The sequence below is a fragment of the Labrus bergylta genome, chromosome 2 (genome assembly GCF_963930695.1).
Source record: "Labrus bergylta chromosome 2, fLabBer1.1, whole genome shotgun sequence".
In the NCBI taxonomy this organism is placed as follows: Eukaryota; Metazoa; Chordata; class Actinopteri; order Labriformes; family Labridae; genus Labrus; species Labrus bergylta.
Window position 1 is genome coordinate 15,787,645 of NC_089196.1, and position 23,424 is coordinate 15,811,068.

The 23,424-nt window shown below is 39.0% G+C and overlaps 3 protein-coding genes across 4 annotated transcripts; all 3 read right to left on the minus strand.

The window, feature by feature from the left end:
* Positions 1 to 289: 289 nt before the first annotated feature.
* On the minus strand, positions 290 to 5,837 carry plbd2 (phospholipase B domain containing 2). Its single transcript, XM_020649890.3, has 12 exons — positions 5,600 to 5,837; positions 4,553 to 4,646; positions 4,295 to 4,453; positions 3,442 to 3,542; positions 3,114 to 3,328; positions 2,774 to 2,868; positions 2,502 to 2,662; positions 1,839 to 1,934; positions 1,666 to 1,737; positions 1,411 to 1,563; positions 1,108 to 1,270; positions 290 to 968 (listed from the first exon to the last, which is right to left on the minus strand). Exons 1-12 carry the CDS (start codon positions 5,809 to 5,811, stop codon positions 798 to 800), a joined length of 1,692 nt encoding a protein of 563 aa, XP_020505546.1. The 5' UTR covers positions 5,812 to 5,837; the 3' UTR covers positions 290 to 797.
* Positions 5,838 to 6,116: 279 nt separating this feature from the next.
* rbm19 (RNA binding motif protein 19) lies at positions 6,117 to 13,333 on the minus strand. Its single transcript, XM_020649888.3, has 24 exons — positions 13,175 to 13,333; positions 12,912 to 13,094; positions 12,707 to 12,820; positions 12,433 to 12,474; positions 11,805 to 12,021; positions 11,054 to 11,313; positions 10,891 to 10,950; positions 10,697 to 10,775; positions 10,465 to 10,536; positions 9,904 to 10,113; positions 9,683 to 9,813; positions 9,472 to 9,599; positions 9,246 to 9,342; positions 8,643 to 8,753; positions 8,332 to 8,532; positions 8,171 to 8,240; positions 7,916 to 8,064; positions 7,761 to 7,821; positions 7,494 to 7,573; positions 7,345 to 7,400; positions 6,888 to 7,004; positions 6,684 to 6,789; positions 6,475 to 6,595; positions 6,117 to 6,376 (listed from the first exon to the last, which is right to left on the minus strand). The coding sequence occupies exons 1-24, from the start codon at positions 13,208 to 13,210 to the stop codon at positions 6,294 to 6,296; spliced, it is 2,784 nt and encodes a 927-aa protein (XP_020505544.2). The 5' UTR covers positions 13,211 to 13,333; the 3' UTR covers positions 6,117 to 6,293.
* A 2,130-nt stretch (positions 13,334 to 15,463) lies between these two features.
* slc2a11b (solute carrier family 2 member 11b) lies at positions 15,464 to 22,386 on the minus strand. Of its 2 annotated transcripts, XM_065965976.1 has the most exons (13): positions 22,258 to 22,362; positions 20,567 to 20,763; positions 20,361 to 20,459; positions 19,975 to 20,135; positions 19,768 to 19,892; positions 19,411 to 19,540; positions 19,158 to 19,306; positions 18,655 to 18,842; positions 18,435 to 18,545; positions 17,812 to 17,913; positions 16,291 to 16,366; positions 16,059 to 16,186; positions 15,464 to 15,917 (listed from the first exon to the last, which is right to left on the minus strand). In XM_065965976.1, exons 2-13 carry the CDS (start codon positions 20,636 to 20,638, stop codon positions 15,723 to 15,725), a joined length of 1,536 nt encoding a protein of 511 aa, XP_065822048.1. In that variant the 5' UTR covers positions 20,639 to 20,763; positions 22,258 to 22,362; the 3' UTR covers positions 15,464 to 15,722. The 2 variants fall into 2 exon arrangements, with proteins under 2 accessions (XP_065822048.1, XP_020505583.1); XM_020649927.2 differs by lacking the exon at positions 20,567 to 20,763 and having other exon boundaries at positions 22,258 to 22,386.
* Positions 22,387 to 23,424: the final 1,038 nt, after the last annotated feature.

Below are 23,424 nucleotides of genomic sequence, written 5' to 3' on the forward strand. Positions count from 1 at the left end.
TTAAATGTTTGTAAATCCATTCCAATGGTTTACATGCCCATGGATTTGCATTCTGAGGGTACAGACTTTTGCCAAGTATATAAAAACATGCTTATAGATTTGTAAACGGTGGGAATGGATTTGTAAGCAGCTTTTGATTATTGCCCTACATGAGTCTTCAGGGGCGCAGTATAAACACCTGTCAAGTTGTGCAGGGACATTCATCTTTTGTTGCATAAATGAGTAATAATGACAAAACTTAACATTTCATCAATACACATGATGTTCAAAAAATGCAACAACCAGGGAATTTGTGTTTAGAAAAACATATCCGATGTATTTATTAGACAAAGTTATTAAACAAATCATCAAGGCATTTTCATCTTTTTCCAATAACTTCTTGGTGCTTTCCTATAGAAAGGAGTAGTTGTTTGGAAATCTTTTTCAACTCCAATGACTCCCGAAGCCATCATCAATTAGTGGGATCAACATTTTCACACAGTGTGCATTACAAACAAAATCTTAAAAAGAAAAACAACAAAGGCAGACATTCTCTAAGGAAGAAGCATCCACTTTACAACAGCAAAGTGTAAAAATCTGATTCGACCCATTATTGCCTCACAGTCAAGACTTTGTAGAACTTTCTGTGCTTAACTTTTGTAAATAGTGCAATAACATTATATTGAACAGTGCGAAACAATTATTGCCACACTTTAGTAGAATACTAAGTAGTAGAATATCCCTTTGTTGAAATTGCAAACAGCACAGCTGGCAGCATTTAAAATATCATTTCATTTGTATGCAGAGTATTACATCAATTATGGAGTCCATGTGACTTTTATGGGCTTGAATGTCCAAGTGTCAGGGTGACCCATGTGCATAAGGTCTTTGTAAGGGGATGTGCTCCACTGGAAGGGTGGCACCTGGTCCCATGTGGGTCCACTTACTGCCAGCATACCATAGTCACGAAACATCGCATAAGAGGTCATCTGCACAGGAACACACAACACAGCAGATTAAAACATTGTCTCTTTAAGAGCACACAGACCTGATTTGGAGATCATGACTGGTCAAAAGTATGAACAGAGAGATGGGTTATAGTGTTTAAATCAAATGAAAAATGAAAACCTTCATGTCTGTTCCTCCATGTGGTCTCTGCCTTAAAGCGCCAAACGGATATGTTCCATTGGCTGGATTCAGGTCTGATCGGGCCGAGATTGCATTCTCTCCATTCCCAGGTGGATCACAACCATCACACCTAGACAACGGGTCTTCTTTGAAGTTATTATACCTGAGAGGAGACAATGCATCTCATTATGAATACTACTAAAATAATAAATATAATGTTAAAATAGTTTGTTTTTATAATGTTGACAATCCAGAACTCAACAAAGGGTTCACCTGTAAATCTGTTTAACAAACAGACCTTACCTCATGAGGCGGACCATTGAGTCCAGATCTGTGACAGCCGTCTGGTTTCTCCTGAAAATCTGAGCCCGAGGATTCTGGTCCAAAGAGAACCAAGGGCCGAACTTCTCAACCAGCTCGTTGCAGCCACTGGCATTAAATATGTCCACGTAGTACCTATCCATGAGCAGGAGAAAACAAGAGAACGTCACATATAAACACTGTTACAACATACAACAAGTAATATGTACAAATTGTTAACATGACCATCAAACTTACGGTATGTTGTAACTTGCCCAGTAGCCTTTCTCCAGCAGTTCCTGAGTTTTATCAGTGTAAACAATTTGTCCCCTGCAGCATTAGGAAGGGGGTAAAGTTATAGGTTTGAGAATCATATGAAAAAACACTCAAATAAATCTTGTGTTTAATTCAAATAGTTTGTTAAGACTTACGGAATCTGCTCAAGCACAACAAAGAGCCCCTCTTTAGTGTCAGTCTTTCCTGGAGTGAAATGGTTGTAGTCCACAATCATCCACTGGTTGTTATATCTACAATACACACACAGAAATTTAAACAAACCTTCATTAAAATGCTACAGTTAACACTCCTCTGTGAGGAACATTCATTTGGTGTCATTTTGGCACCTCCCTGTGGGCAAAGCAGTATCTACTCTTTAATGGTTTCAGGTATTTATGATAAGAATATTGTGTTTCTGATGATGTAATTTACTTTTATAGCTCATAATGTGACACCGGTATTCATTTACTGTTAGGTCTGTTTCATAATAACCAGGTAAAAACTCCTGACAGGAGCTTTAAATGTCTGTCTTGATCGTATATCCATGTAACTGCTGATACACAGACAGCCTGATGCCCCCTGACCAGACTGACTCTCACATGACTCAAGATTATAAATGCCCTTTTCCTCTTCCTTTACTGCCATCAGTCTACATTAAAATGAAAGGTCACATATAATCTTATCTAAACTTCTCATGCATTGGGAGTTTCAACACAAGACAAAGTGTAGCAAACAACAGAGCCTGTTGAGTAGATTACTTCTGCTACGGTCAGTTAAAAGTCATGAGAGCCAATTCCTCTCTGGTGCGCACAACTCACGTTCCACTGTTGAACTTGCTGAATGTTGTGGCCCACTCCTTGCCGGTAGTAGCCAGCCGATTTGCCACGATGTTTCTCAGCCACTCCATGACCGTTCCCAAGGGTTCAACGTATTTCCAGAGCGCGGCGTTACTGTTCCCAATGGTGGTTTCTAATGTGACCTGGAGACACAAGAAAGGTTAAGAACAAAAATAAAGAAACAATACATTTAAATGCTACAGTTTTTTTGTTATGCATCATTATATCCTTCCAAGTTAAAAGGGTTTACTCACCAAGCCACTACTTAAAATATAAAAGTCATCTCCAGAGAAGATAGATCCAGGGTAAGATGAGAAGGCCTGAATTCCTCCAGGGAGAAGACTCTGGTCTGACCATGAATGAATCAAAAGTTAAAAGTCCTTAGTTAAGTTGTCTGAGATTAAGGATGTATCCAAATCATAGACAATGACAAAAAAACAGGTTACTTATATGGCTTCATATTTAGAGAGACATTTTTGAGATGGCTTCTTGAGTATGGCAGTATGATTGAAAGGAACTGTTTGAGATTTTGTGGAAAATGTTTTTCTTTTTGTTAAGTGATAGTTCTAAGACAACCTTCCATCAGAAAAGTACCTGAAGGAGACACGTTAAAGGCAAAGATGTATTTCTTCATGATGCGCAGCATGGCCTGGTACACGTTCCAGGTATCATGTGACACCAGCAGCTCCTTAGTGTTTGGCAACAGCTTGATGAGAGCAGAACAGGAGCCAGAACCAAGAGGTCGAGTTTGGCTGGATTTGTTCAGAGCTGACTCCAGGTCTTCTAAATCTCCACCCATTTGGAAAAGTCTGTTTGGACAGAGTAGCAGTGGACATTGTGAAGTAACCATTTTAAAGTGTTTGATCTCAGCAGGTTTGATGAGACATGTTTGATTAATACAAAAATGAAGACAATTACTTACAGGAAGCCAAAAGGGTTAAGGGACAAAGACCCTGTTGGAAATGAAAGCTCGTCATTGTAGCTGTCCTCCAGGCCTTTCAGCTGCAGCAGCACCAGGCGCACCTAGCAAGCAGAAAACGGATAATGAAACTTTTTTTTTTCATATTTTATCAACCCAGTTATTTTATTAAGGGTAAATGTTATGTAAAAGTCATGTTTATAGTGCTTTAAAAAACAAACATATTAAACACCAATAAAAAGATCATCACACGGTAAGAAGGATAAGTGTAGGTACATGCACAAGCACTTGCACAGCCAGAGTTGATGGGTGAACCTCAACTATCTTTGTCAGGAAGCATGCAGCAACAGTGATGACAATCTCCATAAACAGATATAGACACACGCACCAACATTAAACAAGGTAAGTGCTAATCAGACAGGGAATCAACTGCAAGAGAAGGCAAGGGTATAAAAGTGAGTCTTCAGGTATTTTTAAAGCAGTCCAGAAAATCTGCTGATCATAAGTAAGGGCAGATTGTTCCACAGTCTTGGTGCCGCTACAGAGAAGGCCCTGTCTCAAATATAAATTTAAATGTAATCGTGGGATGAGTTGAGCGGCCTAGCTGTACTGTATGGGGATACAAGTTATGTGATGTAAATTAGAGCAGGGCTGTTAAGAGAATTTTGTAAGGTATTCTGTACTGAACTCAGAGCCAGAGTAAGGAAGTTAAGAGAGTTGTTATGTGTTCCCTTTGTTTGCATCTGCAAAGAAGTCTGGCTTTGGCCTTTTGAATGAGTTGTAGAGCGTGTACAGAGGCATGATTAATACTAAAATATAGGGAACTGTAGTAGTCATCAAATAACACATGAATTACCTGGTGCCAGTAGGGTGAACTTGGCTGCTTCTCTATTTGCTCCTGAACCCACTGCATATTGGTTGCAATGAAAGCCTTAAGACGATTGCAGTAACCGGTTTGAGACGTGAAGGGTCCGCAGTAACCCATCAGAGTGTTCATCCAGTGCTTATAGATGAGCTGCACAAACAATAAATCTTTGTAATAAACCAAAAATACAGAAAGTTAAACCATATTGATAAGTTTGTACAGTTCTGTAGATTTAAGGTTTAAGCTGACCTGAGATGTGAGTGCAGCCTCCACTGCACCAGCAGCATAAGCCTGCAGACTGTCATTATACTGACTGCTGGTCGTGACCTCCAAGAAGGACCAGCTGAAAAGAAGAAAGCACGCGTGACTTACATGCACTGTGGGTGAGGATAAGAAAGAAGGAACAGGCTACAAAAATAGGTAAAAACACATGTAAATAACCCTTTATTGTGTTAACTGGACACAGCAGCAGGTCTTATGATCCTTGCCTTGGAATCACTTGTGTTTATCATGTTTTTGTTTTTTTATCTTTGAAAACAAGATTCCCCAAGATCTAGCATTTTTGTTTTTATACGGTTCCATTTTCCCGTCCTCGTCGTTTTCTTCTTCTTCAAATGTTTGTCTAATGACCAAAGTTGCATATAAATGTTACTTATTTTTTCTCCATTTTCTTTTACTGTTCAACCAATTCATACGTCTCTTGTGGTTTCAACTAATACTCTAAAAATTTGCTCAAGAGGTGCAATGCAACTTTATCCTGACCTCATCTTTTACTTCTCTGTGTCTAAGCTTATCTGAGGAGGAGCAAAGGTTAAAACAAAAAAAAAGATGAGGCTGAAATTCTAAGACGATTCTTCAATCACAGTAAATGATCAATACAATAAAAATGACGCGTTTGCAGATTGTTTAGTTGTTTTACTCGTCATATCATTTCAAAATTCCCAAATGTATATTGGTTGGTCAGACAAAAAGATATAAGCATAATTTTAACAAACGTTAGTAATATGCAAGAACTTCACATTTAATTTATTTAGCAGGGACTAATTGGCAGCGATAGAGAAGTATGGACATTTCTCCTTCGGGCCCTCGGTGGTGGACACTAGTGCTACGCAGTTTAATATTTATAGAAACTAAACAACCCTTTGATCATTTTTTACAGATTCACTTATTTAATTACAGTCGTAAAAGTATAGCCTGTCGTGCTTACTAAGCTGTCCGACATAACTTATTTCATATAGGTGTTAAAAAACAAAAAATCTGCAGCAGTAAATCTGCAGCGTCTGCATCTGAACTCACCCTGACGTTTTGATGTCATCAGTGAAGTTTCCCCAGGCTACAAAATCCTCTCGGTAGCCCTCGATGACTGACAGCTGTCCGGTTTGTTTGTCTAGAACTGCGGTTCGTATTTCAGCTCGAACAGACACACACAGTAAACACAAACCTAATAAAACAGCTAAAACCTTTTTAACACCTCCGTCGGACACATTCTGCTCCAGCGTGGCCGCCATGTTTACGACAAGAAGTCACGTGATTTGGCTGGACCAGTCACCTTACAACAGTGATTTTCCAGCCACTTATACACGCTTTAAAATGCCAGAATAAAGAAAGAACTTTTATAACATGAAATAAAATGTTATATTTTTTTATTTAACCTTTATTTTTTCCAGGTAAGTCCCATTGAGATTAAAAACCTCTTTTTTCAAGGGAGTCCTGGCATATTAAAAGTGACACAGTCCCATGGTCTGTCTTCAACACATCATTCAATAAAAAACATGTTTTATAGACACATAATCATGTAACAAAACATGGAAAGTCAGAAGTTCAAGGCTTTTATATCAGCAGCATAGCTGTGATCAGCTGGTAAGTTCATTACATCTGCTTGGCACATGCCACTCAGGACCTTATTTTGTACATGTCCTAGTTTTTATAGAAAATCACAGGAGCTCTGGTTAGAGTCGAGTCAAGGCTTCAACAACAGCTCAAAGGAAACTCAGTCTTCCACAGCCCCTCCAGTTTCCATTGTTTCCAGAATTCCTTCCAGAACCTCTGCTTTTCGCTGCTTTTTGGAAGCCACTGCCACAGAGGAACAAAGACATGGGAAAAAAAATAGTAAACAAACTGGAGGGTTGCATTTAACCATGCATGTCGTTACAAAAAAAAAATGCATTTACCATGAAAATGTTCAGCTGTTTTCCGTCTCAAAGTCTCTACCGTTTCCTCAGCATCAGCCCACTCCAGCACAAGGCGTCTCCCATAAAGATGGGTGCTGTGGCACAGCGCCGCAAACGCTTTCTATAGAGGAAACAGGGTACAGGATTTAACACAATAGTGTACACTCTAATTTAGGACAAGTGGGCAGTAAATGTCCATAAACACAAACCTTAGCATCTTGTTTAGTAAGGAAGTCAATGAAGCCAAAGCCTCTATGATTCCCTGAACCAGCTGCTTTCTTTGGAAGACGGACTGTCTTCAGCTCTCCAAATGTACTGAAAGGACAGAGCAAAGGTTTTATTAAACTGTCCTGCTCTAAACATTCTGTCCACACTTAGAGGTAAAAAAACTGTTGTATGTGTATGAAGGCTACCAGAAGAGTTCCCGAATTTCCCTGACAGTGGCCTGGAAGGGCACATTTCTCACGAGGATCTTCGATCCCGTCTGTTTCTTCTCAACTTGCTTCTTCTTACGAGACAACTCAGTGGTCCTGTAGACAGGGGGAAAGGGTTTATTAAGAAGTGACGATAAACATCAAGATATATTATGTTAAACCCAAACTAACATTTTCAAAATTATACAAAACTTCTTCTATGTTTAATATAACTAGTTCATATTTCTAATGTTCTTTCTATTTATATTCCTTTATGCTGTATTGTACTTAAGAGCAACTGAAACAGCCAAATCTCCCCTCAGGGATTATTCAAGTATTTCTGATTCTGACTTCTGATTGAATCCCAGACACTACTTTGTAAACTGAACTTATTGACCACCATTTGTGTTCTTCGCCGCGATCAAATTCCCTAAAACCCATCAGATGCTCATCTTACCTTGTGGCTCTCTCAGATATCTTCAGTTCTAACTGATGATCGTCCACCATACAGTGCTGGTGGAGGGTCAAGGGAAAAAAACACATTAGCTAAAAACAAACGTGTAGGAAAAGGATTTGGGGGTTTAAGTATTGAAATGGGGATGATACCTGGAGCTGCCTCAAGGCTTTCTGTGCCGCCTCTGCCGTCTGATATTGGACAAAACCGTAGCCCATGGACAAAAACTTTCCTGGAAATCAAACGGACAGGGTCAGGTGGTTGTTAATGCTGTTTTAGATACTAAAATGTATATATCCCTTCTTCTAGAAACCTTTGGTTCATATATGTTAACTACAATTGTATCTCAACCAAAATAATACTTTGAAGGTATTATTACATTTAAACATGTGAAAGATCCTATTTTCAATCTTTAGTACCTGTTTTATCTTTCTTCTTCGAGATGGAACAGGAATTGACTTTGCCACATTTGGAGAATGTCTGCAACACATAGAGGAACAACGTTAACCATCTCAAACATCAGGCTACGAGGCAATTCCACCTAACCCAGGACTGTATTTATGAATCAACCCACCTCCTGTAGTTTCTCCTCTGTAGTACTGAAATTAAGATTCTTAATGAAAAGCGTGGAACCCGGGGCAGACTCTTCCTCCTCCTCTTCGTCTTCTTCTTCTTCATCTTTGCCCTTCGTCTCTTCTTTCACTGCCTCCTCTTTTTCTAATACTTGACAGAAAGATGAAATGTTTTAATTTTCTAAACAATCGTTTCAGTGTTCTAAAAGTACTAAACCTGAAAAGTACTTTTGAGTTTGTGTTTGTTGGATTTTTACCTGGTTCTGGTTTGCCTGCAACAAACACTCCCACAGGAGCCCACTCCAAATACAGCGGGACGTGCTGAAACTAGAGTTCAGAGAAAGGTGGAAGTCTTAAAAGACCACACTCTCAAAAAATAAGCTGCATGTTTAGGTTTAGTCTGATGCAATATACACACCTTGCTGTAAGCGAGCCGAGTGAAGGCTCGTTTCGCCTCAGTTGGCTCCAGGAACTCGATGATGGCAGTGAGTCCAGAGGGCGGCAGAAGGACACGACCCAAAGAGCCATGAGTTGAGAAAAGCTCCTCCAACTCTGTTGTTGTCACTCCAGCTGGAAGGTTCTTCACCAGGATCACTGATGTACTTCTCGCCGTTGCTGCCTGTACACCAGGAGGAACCAACAAGAGCCAGGGTCATTAAGCACATCTGCATTAGCAATTGTTTACAGATTATTAACAAACCACAGAATCAGAGTTGCTCTTTGATTTACTTGACTGAAGGAGTCCAAACTGACACCGTTGTCGAGTAGAAACTGTCTAGTCTCTTGAACGATCTGCGTCTCTCCCAGAGCCATCCGCACTGCAACGCTTCCCTTTGACTCCTGCAGAGAAGAAAACAGAACAGAGAAATATAACGAAGCTTTAAATATGCATTAAATGAGTCACACTTTGAATAAGCTGCAATGTGAAAAAGCACAAACAGGATTGTTGTTCTTCAGGAAAGCAGTGCAAGTTCATCTAGCCTGCACATAAACACATCCAAGTACACGTTCCTGTTAAAACATTTTTTTAAACATAAATTCCATATTTCTGCTGCTTCCCTTGACTTAAATGAAGGATAGATTAAGTACTGCTGTCATACTGACTTTTCAAAGCAGTACAATCCTCTCACATAAACTCTTCAATCATTACACTGTGTTTGAACACCCTCTAAGCTTTCAAACTCACTGATCTGTTTCTGAAATTGGAGCATGTTTCACCTTTTAAGGACGCATGAAGCATTTTCCATGCATAGTAATAATGCAGGGCTGCGTTTTCAGTCTGATCACCTACTATCACATAGAGAGCAGTGATGGAGAATAAAAGAAACTCACATGGTCCAGGACTTGGCTTTTTGTCGTGTTGTATTTTTCAGCGATGGCATCTGCCACTGCACTTGTGCCCAGAAAAAGGGTGTTCCAGTTGTGGGAGCTACAAATAAACATTTGATTAATAATTCGGCTGGATTGTGAAATCTTCAAGACACAAATAATAAGTTCCTCATTCATTCTTGTTGACAAAAAGGAAAACACAAGTGCAAACCCATTTGGTTGTCTATACCTGGAACTTGAAGCTTTGTTTTTAGCATCTTTTTGCCGTTTGAAAGAAGAAGAGCCAGGGCCGCCAGCATCTGAAGAGTCCGTCTTTTCCTTCTTCAGCGTGGAGGGGAGCAGGTGAAGCATCCTGCCCTGAAAACACAAGAAAATCAATGTTAATAATCAGCCTCAACTTCATTTTTAATCAAGTTTTTGCTAATGAATAGATAAAGTACCTGAAATATATGTCCGTCCAGCTGAGCCAGAGCTGTCACAGCATTTTCTGGTATCATGTACGTCACAAAAGCAAATCCTTTAGGCTTCTTTGTGAGATTGTCAATTGGAAAGAGCACCTCTGATAGTGGGCCTGTAAAAAAAGGTAAAGTAATAAATAACTTGGACAAGAGTTCCCACCTCTTTTTTTTTTTTTTGCAGGAGCAGGTTTCATTTTATTTACCATGTTTAGTAAATAGTTCTTTGAGCTCCTCCTCACTGCAGGTGTAAGGAAGGTTCCTGACGAAGAGTCGACCTGACTCTGCAACGTCCTCCTCCTCTTCATCCTCCTTGAGTTTCCGGGTGAAGTTTCTGTCTATTTCCTTGCTCTTCTTGTCTCTCTTGGCCTTCCCCGCCGAGGCATCCGTACGGAAGACCTCAATATAACGCCCACCTGAGAACACGGGGACGAGGTCCGTCATGGTTAGTCAGAAAACATGACTGACAAAAATCACATCACAAGAGGATCAACTCTTTTTAAAAGTAGCATCAATTATTGTCCTTTTTAGATAAAATATGGGTTTACTGAACACTGCTTTAAAACAAACAAACCAATTCATTCATGGTTAACTGCATCAAGTAGGAGTGCTTACTTAAACATTTGCATGTCAGTTTTGATTTGTATGATCTTTAGAGCACTCAAGAAAACAGGAAACATTGTCCTGGAGCGAGAGATGACATCAGCAATATTTTCTAAGATACACTCAAAAAGATTCACAAATTGAAATGACAAAATATCCCCCACCTATATAGTCTTTATTCTTCTTCAAGGCCTTTTCCACCTGATCCTCAGAGTGCAAGTCCACATAAACGTAACCTGAAACACACACACACACACAGACTTATAGTATACAACAACACGCACATACAACACAACTATGTACAATGTATAATGCATCATGAAAATATTGTATTTTATGCTGAGTAATATTTTAACTGAACTAAATGGGCCAATAATAAAGTTTGTAATAACATACCGGTTCTATTTCCACTTTCATTCTTCCCAATCCTGATGGCTGCGGGCTTCAGCGGGGTCATGAACTCTCGAATTTGTTGCTAATAATGTGAAAAATAAAAAGAAGTTTGTGATAGACAAAGTAATGTACACGGGGTTTCAAGGGCTGAATATCTTCAGCACACCTCTGAAATCAGGAAGCTCTATCTCACTCACCTCTTTCACGTTGAATGGAGCTCCTCTCAGCTTGACGGTGAACTCTGTCACAGGCTCCGTCTGTAAAGAGCACATGTTGGTGTGAACTAGTTCAATCTGAAATCTCCTACTGTCCTGTGTTGAATCATTACGTCTAAACGTGAACATCTCCATGAACACTCACCTCTTGTTTGGCTGTCGTCTTTGCTTTGCTCTGTTTCTTGTTCTCAGAGGAATCTGAGGTTTGTTTTTTTGAGATGTTTTCTCTGTCTCCACTTTCATAGGCACTGTCCGTGTGCTGTACAGGAACACCATCCTCACCATCAGCACCTTCATCACCATCCTCCTCTTCATTTACCTCCATGGTGTCATCTGTTTGTGCAACCTTAGAACGCAGGTACTCCATATCTGATAACCCAGACTCCAGTGCTTCTTCACCGGCACCTGAAAGTAGCAACATGCCTCTGATACTTCAAATAGTCACATGTGTACACCTCCATGGTACGTTATTACACATGCATACTCGTTTTCTCATGTTTGATGAAGTAGAAGTAGCACATCATTAATATATCAAAATATATATTTCTCTATGCATGTTGTTATCTCCATCACAAGAAGTGAGCGGAGTTCAAAAGATTTATTTAGTGTTATCAACATCAATTTTGTCCCAGTTCAGACACTTCAGCCTCATAGTCTCTTGAGAAGAACTAAAGGCCAGACTACACCAACTTCTTCTATTTCTACATGTTTTTAAAAGTGAAATATTTCCAGGTAATGACTAAAACATGTAAATGTTTGTGGTAATCTGGGGAAAGTTAAATGGACTTGTATTTGTCTTGTGACGCTCTGTAAATCCAGACATCAGAGCTGTGTCACCTTTACAATGGGACACAGCTTCATCTCTGTTGACTGAATGAGGGACCATTATTACCAACCTTCATCTTCATCACCCTCTTCATCCTCCTCTTCCTCTGACTGGTCTGAATCAAAGTTGAGGTAATCATCTGCAGCAGGTTTCTTTTTGCTCTGAGCCTTCGCCCGTCCACTGTCAGGATCAGCCGTCTGCTGCATGCTGTCGTTCGCCCAGGTTGGTGCTTGGCTTCGATTCTGATGAACTGACAGAAACTCCTTGAAGCCCTGATCCTCTTCCAGCTGAAACACACAACACATAGACACACAATCGTTACAATATCACTTAAAATACAATATCAGAACAAAAAAAAAATGGTGTTGTTTGTACTATACATTGAGAATAACAAGTACCTTATCACAGAATATTATAAAACAAAACTCAAGAGTATCTCATGTGTTCTAGGTTCCTCTGGATCGTTGGTGGGGAAGGCCTGCTGCTATGGACCCCCCGTTTGTCCCTATCCTTCTTCGTGCGTCTTATCCCATCCACCCCTATCCCATTTTTTATTTTGTAATATAATAATGAGTAAGGTATTGTACTTGCTTTTTGTAGAGTGTCTCGAGATGACAATTGTTATGAATGGGTGCTTTACAAATAAAGATTGATTGATTGCAATATGGACAACAGCACATAATGACACATTTACTCACATTTCCAAGTGTGCTTGTGGTTTCCTTTTTGTGTTCCTTTTTCTGAGGGCAAAAAAAAAAAAACATTTGAAAAAGAAGACTTAGAAGTTGAGCGTCGCGGTAAACATTATTCTCCATTTCCAAAATAAACTAAATATACTATTTGAGTATGCAGACCCATCAGAGAGATTTAGTCTGGATGATTTCTTCAGCAGTATCACGATCTTTGCAGGGTGGGTGACCTTTAATGCTGAGGTGGTCATCATGTGATTTCATTCATTTATTCTGCATGTACCTTCTTGCTGTCAGTCTCAGCAGGAGTAGTGGGCTTGTCCGGGCCCGAGCTCTGGGTATGTTTGCTCCAGGCTTTGGCTTTAGTGGGATCTCCAAATGCTTTGCACATCTCCACCTAGAAGAAAAATTACAACTACGTGTTCACGTCCATGCAAGTAAAGTTGAAAAGGCACTATGAGATGTTTGTTGCCATGACTGCACCTTACCGTGACTCTGGAAGTGTCCACGAAGCTCTTATTGAAATGCTTCAGTGCTTTGTTCGCATCTTCTTCATCTTTAAAACCCACAAAGCCGAACTTGCGGAACTTGCCGTCCTTAGTGAACTTGAGAGAGCAGTCAGTCACAGTGCCGAAAGCAGCAAACATGGACCTGAACCTCTCCTCCTTCATCTGCACACGAGATAATAACACGGTTAGATTTTCAGCTGGATTCAAACTACCTTCTTCTGATATATGGACGGGTTACTTACCCCGTTTGGGAGGTTTTTAACGATGACTCTCGACATACTTGTAATAGTTTTAATTTCAACACTTTCGCATAAACTTGTTTTATGAATATATGTCAACAAACGAGCGTGGACTCATCCTCTAGGTCGCCATCTTGAGTGGGAGGAGCCTTCTTCTTCTTCGTTTACTCCGGCGGACGTCAGTGTTTGTGAACATTATCGCCTCCCGTTGGAAAGATGGTGAATGCCCTCGATTTAACGGATTTATTATCATTATTATCATTATTATCATTATTATTATTATTATTATTATTATTATTATTATTATTATTATTATTATTATTATTATTATTATTATTATTAATAATAATAATCCATGCAAGTAAATTCATATTAATAATAACAATAATAATAACAATAATAATAATTTAATATTTACAGTCTATGGATTTAACTCGATTTTATTTTTTTACAATTAAAAAGAAACAATTTTTCCTTAATCATATTGTGTAGACTCACTGCACTCACTGTGATATTGTAACCTGAAAATACAGATGTGGTAAGGTAGCCATCTTGGTAATCATTTTTGAATTCATCATTGCACAGAGATAAGTTGTCGTACATTTGACATATTCTGTGATGGGGTTTAAAATTTACAGTCTATGGGTATAAATGGCTTGTCACCAAATGTTATTGTGCATATTTCTGATTTTACAGTTAAATGTTTTATTTTTAGAACAGGATTTGACCTCTTTTCCCACAACTATCAATAGCATGCTCTAATTGAATGGAGCCTGATATATCTTGGTACCATTAGACCAAAGTAATGCTGAGCTTCAGTCTCTTGAGCCAAATTTAGCATAAAACTCAACTGATTTCATTGTTTGACAGCATTATTGAAGACATTTACATCTGGAAAAGATTGAAAGTATCTAAAGTATCGCTGTATTTTATGCAACAACAAAAAAAACATGAATGCAATGTGTTGTAAATCCTACATGTGACATTAAGAAAACGCTGGCCCTGCAAGTTGTAGATTATTCTTACAGGTTCACTGATTGTAAAAATAAGTGGGTCTTACTAGTGCAAACATAAATATGTAAAGTTGAATTGCTGTGGCTACATGGAAAATGCAGACTGACTGCGTGTCGTTGGACTGTGGTTATGTTTTGTGCACCACTTGTAACATCTGAAAAGATAAGCTGCTTATGTCAGGTCCTGCATTATTACTTCATCTTCAGGCCCCTGTCATGTGCAGTGGCCGTGTGTCAGAGCCTAGTCCCACAACTTCATTATTATTGATTATGGGGAGCATTGAGATCAAGCCTGGGACCAAGTTCTGGAGCCCTTTTTTTTTTTTTTTCTGGAGATATAATAAGTATAATTGTTTTGTCATGAAAATCTCTCTGTGCTGCACTTTAAAAAGCAGTGTGGGTGGTTCTTTGGCACAGAGGACGAGAGGGATGGAGGTTACACAGCTCAATGTACGCCTGGGTGTCCTTGTGGATTAATCTGGTTATGTGTGGGTCTCTGCTACAGACAAAGAACCACTTTTGAATTAAAAAAAAAAAAATAGTAGTCCCCTAGTTTAAAAAAAAAAAACTGTCACACAATAGAAACTTCCCAGAAATTACTGGCAAAGAAGGAAAGCATGACTGTAATGTGCTGCTTCAGTTTAATTTACCAGTACATATTATTCTTAACTGTTCATTTTTCTTACCAAATGAAACATTTGTTCAATGTTTGCCAAACGGAAATCAAAAATATATTGGCAAAATAAATAAACCAATTCCATCCCAGTTTATTGAGCAGCGACTTATTTTACATGTTGGGAATTTTAGTCAAACACTGAAGAGTAGCAGTCAGCAGAATTTCTTTGAATGAGTTCCCTCTTGGTTATTTGTTTCACTATGAATGCCTTGTGTTCATTCAAGTGTTCTTTAACTAAACGTTGTTCCTATTTTTATGGAACAGGCCTCCGTAATGTGTCGCTGTTGTCTTACAAGAGTGGAACCAATAACAAGATCTTAAGGAAGCGGGTTTGTGCTTTATGCAGTGACAATGTGACCCTTTTAGTGAAGCATATTTCCCATAGCCTGTTTGTAATATTTTGTCTGTTTGACACATATTTTAGGCGACTATCTATACTAGTAAATCTCTTATGCTTTCTTCCTCTGGCACTGTAAATATAGGCCTGCATGGGACACACCTCAATGAACCCCTTGTCCTCCAAAACTGAAATCTAAGAGGTTTGATTGGCACTCTGATGCTTTTCATGAATGAATCCTTACTTTTAAAAGAAAATCCTTGATAAAAGTTGTACAAACCAACATTTATTTTCACCAAAATATTACAGATTAAGATCAATTACATGCATATTTGTGGGTGACAGAACAAGACCTAATCATTCTACAACAGTACACTGAAGTTCAAGCAAGGTTCCATAACTTACAACACCTTTATTATCATGCTACATTTTCTAAAGTATATGACTGCTCTTTGTGATATAAGTAAACTCTATATAACACATATAAATCTCAACACGTGTGACCCCTGAGTCATCGGTTATGCTTCATATAGACGTCGATAACAGTATTGCTCCTGCTCCATCCACGCCATTCACCTTTTTGTGGTTGTTTGACTGGAACGCATTCTCGATTTCAAGAAAGGTTTTGTTCTTGGTTTCAGGAACAGCAAGACAAATGTATGTTGCCACTAAGGCACAGATGACCAAGAACACAAGGAAACAGTACTGCTGCAGCCCGATCTGTGAAAAGGAAACATTACAAAAGTAAGAGTCACTCTCTCAAATATCCAATATTTGTTTTCTTATCTGAAGTGTTCCAGGTGATGATTTAAAATATTAAATGAACTATTGTGATTTTATAAAATATGTTTGGACATTTACCACAATAAAAGGGAAGGCCAGGCCGATGAAGAAGAAGCTGAACCAGTTGAGTGACCCTGAGATAATGTATGCTGCAGGCCGCGTGCTTTGTGTGAATAGTTCAGCGGTCAAGATGTTAGTCACACCACCTTCATGGAAGAGAGAACAACAAAAGATATCTCTGTTTTAACTGTGGTGCAGATCAGTGGCCACTGAAAGGATGTGTTTAGGCTATACATATTCAGAAAGTTACCTGGTCCTAGGCCAAAACTTAGAATAAAAGCAAATACACACGCCATGCTCAGGTATGGGACTATAGGGTTGGCCTCCTGTGACGAAGATAAAGACACAAAAGCACAAGTGTTTGGAAATTGAAATAGCATGTTATTGTTAAATCTGTAGTAAATCATGAAGTCTCTTGATATACAAAAAAAATAAAAATGGCATAATATGGAATGTCAAACGGGTCAGGAAAAAATACAAATAAGACTAGGTAAAACATGATCACTGTTAACTTAGTTTCCAATCAGAGCTTTGAATGCAAAATTCCATAAGGCTGCTCTAGTGGAGTAAAAACCCGAAATGCTTTGTGATGTACCAATGCTGCTGTCTCCTGTCTCTTAATAAAGACCATGCAGGACACCAGATAATTAAGTACACATTGATGTTAAAGGGGTAATGAAGTGGATTTTCAATGTGTCCATGTACTGTAAGTGTTTTGTTGAGTCCTAAATGAAGGAAGGCTCAGTTTCCGTAGTAGAAACCAGGCCTGACGGTTGGTTTCTTCACTAGGATCTCTCTGTGAGAGAGAGTATGTCAATACCAAAGTCCTTGACAGATGATACTGTTTCATTTGGGTTCGCTCTTACAGTATGAATGCCGTCATTATCTGATATTTCAGAGCGGCTCTGGAGAAGATCATACATTAGAGGAGAGGTTTCTGATTAGACTACTGTATCATCTGCATAAAGATGCGCTTTAGCTGCGAGAATATCTTTCCCAATCTATTTCAAACTTTAAGATCTCCGTGAAGCTTGACTTGTGACCGTCTGAATATACACAATGGGGTTCTGAACTGTCTCCAGCATTGCCAACCACACCAACAAGTCTGCACATCCGCAGCGCATGGTCAACAGAACTAAATGCCTTGAAATGATCAAAAACACTAAAGCCAGATTGATTTTCAATTTTTGGATTCCTAAAAAAGGGTTCTGTCGGATTAAACATCCAGGCATTTAGATGTTAAATGTAAAAGCAAACTGACAAGAGTGGTCAATACCGCTAGTAAAATCACAGATGCCACTTTGTGACAGGCATGTACTGAAAACTAAAAAGAAAGCCCGGTACATAACAAGTGACCCTTCCTGTACACACCTCCTTTATGCGTGCAGGGCAAACCAGATGCACCCAATAGTCTAACCCAAAAGAATCACAAGTTTCGAAATGCCCATGTTTTGGTCATGCCCTCCAACATTTCTTACACATAGTGTCTTCTTCAATAATACAGCACGCCTCCACTTGCTCATATTGCAATCGTCTCATGCATGCTTTTTCATTAACCACTCTCCTTCCCAGAAGGCTTAATCTCCTTAAATGAACTAATCCATGCAGATATGTTTATATATTTAGTTTTTTGCCCATGAGCAGCGCTAACTATTTTCCTTACTGTAATGCTCTGTTCCTTAATGCAACCAGAGACAGTGGGTAGAAAGCCAATGAAACCAGTGAATAAAATATCATTTTTTTACACAGCTTTCTTTTTAAGGTCCTTTACCTGGAAAGTGAGTGTTAGCGTGATTAAAACGCAGCAGATACTCATCAGTGTGTAGCCTCCTGCGATGAGCACTTTCCTTCCCAGACGGTCAATGAGCAGACCCTGTGAGACACACAGCATGTCACAAGATCAAGATGACTTTTCAGGCAAAAGCTGTCTCAAACATACTCCGACCTTTCATGGTCATGTTCTAGTTTTGTTCTGTTAAATTCTACTCCACGGTACTTAAGTTTGTTTCACCCATTATGCTGTTTCACACATTTGTTCACACTTTTTTTTGCTCTCTTTCACACATGTATATTTTTCTTGCTTTTTAGTTTTTTAACATTTACTACATGATTTGTTCTTGTGTTGTTCTCATTTCTATATCAGACACATTTGTCTTTGGTGGAGAATGCAGTTCTAGTTTTTATATTCATGAATTTCATGAGGGTGCTAACTGTCTAAATGTGAGTCATATGCTTGAAGCTCTTTTCAGAGGTGCACAATGATGAGCTGTTTAGGCCTTGTTTTGTGCACTTATCCCTTATTGTGTTTTTCTGAAGCATGAAGAATCATCCCAAACAGATAGTAAACCTCACCACAGCTATGCACACAAGATAAAAGTGTGAAACTATACTTACACATGTTAGAGCCGTGACACATTCACAAGCACCAGTGCCTATCGTCACATATGGAATCTTTTCAGAGGGAATACCGGCTTGTTTGAACAAGTAATCTGCGTAGAAATAAATCTAGAGGGATCATAGCAAAGAAGAACAAACAAAACAATGATCTCTTTCCTATTGATAAGCAGTATTACAGCAGAGAAACTGATATAAGACAACATCATCATATACATACAGCATTGATGCCATTCAGCTGTTGTGCAGCGTTGAGCAGCAAGATGGTAAGAAGCTGCCAGCGGATAGTAGGATCATAGAAGAGCTCCCAGGGTTTCTTTGCTTTAAAACCTACAAAATTGTTCCTCTCCTTCTCGATTTCTTCCCATTCACTGATACAGCCAGCTGCTCCGTGCAGCTGCGCCAGAGCTGCAGACGAGAGAGCACATGACTCACTTGTTAATTGTAATTTTTTCTGCATTCATCATTCATTTAATCTGATTGTTCTGTAGAGTCCGTTTTTCGTGGATAATACCATCAAAAGGTTTACTGCAACACATCAGTTTCTTTTCACACTACCAGACTGTGGCCTCATGCTTGAACTCACATTAAGACAAATAACTCAGTCTCGAGTGATGCCAGACAATAGGGGGTCCACAAACGTTTAAGTGACCCTGTCATGTGCGCTAAATCAACCTTTCTGTGCCAAATATCCAATCAGAGCAAGTGAGAGTTTTGGTTGACCTTTTTTACATCTGGCATCATCTCCTTTGTCAATGAGCAGGTATCGTGGGCTCTCAGGGAACCAGGGCAGGATCAGGAGCTGCATGATGGCTGGGACACATGTGGTGGCGAGCAGGAGATGCCACTGCTCTTCTCTGCCCAGGAGCTCTCTGACCAATCACACAGAGATGTTTCATTATGACATGACAGATTCTGTTGAAAGGTTTATGTTTCGTATAATGAAAAAAAAAAAGTACATATATCCAGCATTTACTTGAGGCCAATCACTTGTCCCGACAAAATTCCACCAGTGATGAAAATAGAAGTTCCTGTTCCCATGGCACCACGGAGAGAGGTTGGAGCTATTTCCCCCAAATACAGAGGTTGAACACAGAGTCCAATGCCTTTAAGAAAAATACAACATGGTTAATGCCAGAATTCAAAGATTAACAAGATGATATCACATTTAAAGGATGTTATAAAGTTATCAAATGTTTTGACCATTTCTTTGCTGATGATTTACATTGTTTGTTAATATCACTTTTTTTTGTCATTGTACTTGAACGATTACTTTTTTTACATGTTCGAAATAGAAACATTTAAATAAAATGTATTAACAATAATAACGTACCTGCGTTTATTCCACAGAAAAGACGTCCAGCAATGAGTAATTCAAAGTATCCAGTAGGGTAACTCAGACCCATTAGCAAAGCAGCAAATATTGCAAATATATTATTAGCCAACAGGGCCCCTTTTCTGAATAAAAGACAGAGTGTAACTTAATTACTGAAACACAATAAAGGAGAATACAAAAAGGCATGTCTTTTCTGATCAATACCTCCCGAGCATCATAGACATCGTCCCACCGATCGTTACTCCAATAAGTCCTCCTACTGTGAATATAGACACAATAGCAGACCAGAGCAGAGTGAGAACATGGTCGGATATGTCCGATTGGTAACGATCGCTCCACGTTTGGTTGATGAAATTATGAACGAACTGGAGGAAAAGAAAAGAAAAACAACATGAAAAATAAAGACGAGGGATCCCTGATGAAAAATCTTCATCACCAGCCATCACTATGAAGCGAATCAGTGTATGTTAGTGATCATCATAATTCATGTACAGTTACTACAGACTATTCTTCATACAGTGTTCAATATGAATACATGAGGTTGAAGATATTGTGGAGACATTTGGACTGTCCCTTAGAAAAGTTATTACCATTGTAGGTGCATTGATGACGGATACATTGTATCCATACTGAAAGGTTCCCCCTATACAAGCAGCACATACAGCCAGAAGAAGAGATCTGTGTGGAAACTGCAATAAAAAACAGATGAAGAGATACACAAAGAGAATTTGACATAAAACCCATAACACCAAAACAAACAGCTGCACTCCATCTTGTTTCATCTGAATCTACATACCGTTGGTTGCTTAGTATCTTTGATTCCTTTAATAAGCAGAGGTTGATACTCGTCCATAAATTCTTTAGGCATTTTGAAGCGGTTGTTTTGCTCAGAGTATGGTCCAATAAAGTTTGTGCACAGAGACGGGTCTTTCCTTCATGTAAAGAGTTTGTGCTCAAGTGGAAACTTGAATCTGACGAGAGGCCAAGTTTATCCTGAGGATGATACAATTGATCTGTTGTCATAAAGTGACTGCGTGGTGGAGAGAATCGGCTGGACTGTGCATATCATGATTTCATGGCATCAGATCTGAATCAAATCGCGAGATTCGCCTCGGTTGTATTTCTCCAAATGAAAAGAAGGGGGACGTACTAGAGCCAGGGGCGTCAGAGTAAGGGTTGGTAAAGGGGGGTATAAGAAACCCTCATGTGAGCACGGCTGTGAATAGAAGTGGGTATGAGGAGGGGCCCATACACATTGTATAGGTAAAGGATTCTGAATTGTGTGCTACGCCCCTGACTACAGCCATCCGGGCACATGGTGTTGTGCAGAAGGTCAGAAGACTGAACATTTTTGAATGAATCGCCATGTAGTGCTGTGTAGATTAAATACCAAGGCTTCACAAACAGCTGCGGAGAAGGTTAAGGAAACTGACTGCTGAGAGATAAACTACAATAGGCTCACTGAGTACTGATTTCTTTCACAAAAAATGAAAAAAAAAAAAATGTCCAGCAGCAATACTGTCTTAATATCTTTTACCACACAAAACCCCAAATCTCAATTACGCTCAAAAAAGGCCAGTGAAAGGTCCAAACGGAACAAAAAAAGATTATGAATCAAAATTTCATGGGACCTTCAGCAAAGTGAAAACTGAATGAAACAATTTGTGTGAATTAGAACCCCCCCGATATGTGTCAAAGTTCACAAGAGCAGGAATTGAAGTGATGTGAACATCTGCAGCAAACAAAAGTCTGTCTGAATATTTTGGTTTGAAGGGGTTTGTAGAAAAGTCGGAGGTTTATAGGTTCTAATCATTTGCTTTAGTTTGATTAATAAGTCAACTGCTAATGTTTTGTAAAGCTTTTAATAATGTGACGATCATTAATTACACATTATGATAATCTAATTATAACCAAATAAAAATGACTGTCACATGAAATTCACAAAACCTGGAAACTTGCTGTAAATAATGGCATTAAAATGATCTATAGGCAGGTGACTGACTAATATACAAAGTTTATATTTATACAGTTATTGTGTTTAGAAAAAAAAAAATTATTACAATGCATAACCCCTTTCATCACAGAGAGTTCCTCATTCAATAGTAGTAGATATAGTAGTCGCCCGTTCATATTCTAAGACCACATTTGATAATATTGAACTCTCTCTTCTTCACTTCAACTTGTGCGATGGATACTTTAATTTAAGCAAAGCATCATCGTCCAATAAGTATAAGAAAAATAAACTAAAGAAACCTTGTTGAGCAAAACTCTGTTTACAGGCCAAACCTCACACAGCTCCCCTTACATGGTCTTGTCACAGGCCGTCGCAGAACTCAAATAATAATGCATGTGTGAACAAATACTCATATTCATAGCATATTGGCTTCAGTTCAAAAATTAATCACGTGGAAAGCATACATTTGAATCTAAGCCTGCTCAGGTGCTAAATGGTTCGTAAATGAGCTCAGTGGGTCGATTGCAACTCACCGTTTTCTCTGACTCCCTAGTTCCATTGCTGATTTTCATTTTGGATGCTGCCCTAAAAAATAAGTGTGAAAGAACCACGGATAATGGATGTTCCACTTCAGTCTCAGCACTTACATAATGGTCCCTGTTGTCAGGGGCAGCATATGATCTCAGGAGAGGCGGGAGGGTCTGACTCATTAACTTCTCAAACACATTCCTAGCCCCCGGGTGGCCTAATGAAAGGAATGCTGAGTCAAAATCAGAAAATAATATTGCCCCTTTTATTTCTCAGTGCTCACTAACAGGAGTGGACTGTATTTTGTGTAACAATTTTCAATAATTTGTATGCCTACAATCCCTTTTTTATGTATTGGAAAGTAATCTCACAGTGTCACTTGGAGAAAGGGTTTCACTTTACTTCATTCAAGATCATCATGTTAACAGCCGATCATAAAAGATGACACTGTTAGATTAATGATTCTTACAAGTCTGTTCATATTTTGAAATGTATGTCTCTCTAAATTGCTTTCCAAACTTCACATTAAGTCTGTGGCCCTTCATAAAATGAGACACCCACACCGTGCTAACAACGGTGTGGGTTGAATCAATTTAGGTCAGTGGCATAACTTTTTTTATTTTAGAAATTTTACACAACAGTTCTAGTAAATAGCTAACAATATCAGCCCGTAAGCTCTGTGAGGCTTTTCAAAGGCATGCTGCTCTGCACGAGTTGAGAATTTTACTGCCATAAACTTTTAATCCTGCATCAGCCTCTGAGAATTTGCAAACAGTGGGAATTTGAGTCTCAAAGTGAAAATCCTCCTTACACATAGAAATTAAACATGCAATTTCTTTATCATGAAAAGTTCCCGATCAGCTTTGTAAGCAGCAGACAGTGGGAAGTGATGATGTCATCCTCAGACTGAACACGATGCAGCTCTGCAGACAGCAGACAAAAGAAACACTCATGTGACGCTGTTTTGGGCTGTTTGAAAACACATGTGATTCAAAGCTAGAAGCTCTCTGCCAAAGAAAATCCTTTTGAATGTAATATATTACAAAAACTTGTTTGAGCTACTGTACTCAATAACAGTCAGATAATTGTCAGAAATGGTACGCTCTTTGTGTGCACAGTTGTGTTCAGGTACACGATGAGCCATAGCAACAGGTGGTTATCATGTTCTCCAT

What these genes read in the sequence shown, in the direction of transcription:
- plbd2 (XM_020649890.3), bottom strand. Translation starts at nt 5,811, where the DNA reads ATGGCGGCCACGCTGGAGCAGAATGTGTCCGACGGAGGTGTTAAAAAG. An exon ending in CTTTAACGTGTCTCCTTCAG is followed by an intron (nt 2,869 to 3,113) that starts GTACTTTTCTGA and finishes ATTCATGGTCAG; the next exon opens with ACCAGAGTCTTCTCCCTGGA. An exon ending in TCAATGGTCCGCCTCATGAG is followed by an intron (nt 1,271 to 1,410) that starts GTAAGGTCTGTT and finishes GTCTCCTCTCAG; the next exon opens with GTATAATAACTTCAAAGAAG.
- rbm19 (XM_020649888.3), bottom strand. Translation starts at nt 13,210, where the DNA reads ATGTCGAGAGTCATCGTTAAAAACCTCCCAAACGGG. An exon ending in TTAAAAACCTCCCAAACGGG is followed by an intron (nt 13,095 to 13,174) that starts GTAAGTAACCCG and finishes TCTCGTGTGCAG; the next exon opens with ATGAAGGAGGAGAGGTTCAG. An exon ending in GAAGAATAAAGACTATATAG is followed by an intron (nt 10,114 to 10,464) that starts GTGGGGGATATT and finishes CCGTGTTCTCAG; the next exon opens with GTGGGCGTTATATTGAGGTC.
- slc2a11b (XM_065965976.1), bottom strand. Translation starts at nt 20,638, where the DNA reads ATGCCTAAAGAATTTATGGACGAGTATCAACCTCTGCTTATTAAAGGA. An exon ending in TGATGCCAGATGTAAAAAAG is followed by an intron (nt 18,843 to 19,157) that starts GTCAACCAAAAC and finishes TCTCGTCTGCAG; the next exon opens with CTCTGGCGCAGCTGCACGGA. An exon ending in AAGTTTTGGCCTAGGACCAG is followed by an intron (nt 16,187 to 16,290) that starts GTAACTTTCTGA and finishes TCTTCCATGAAG; the next exon opens with GTGGTGTGACTAACATCTTG.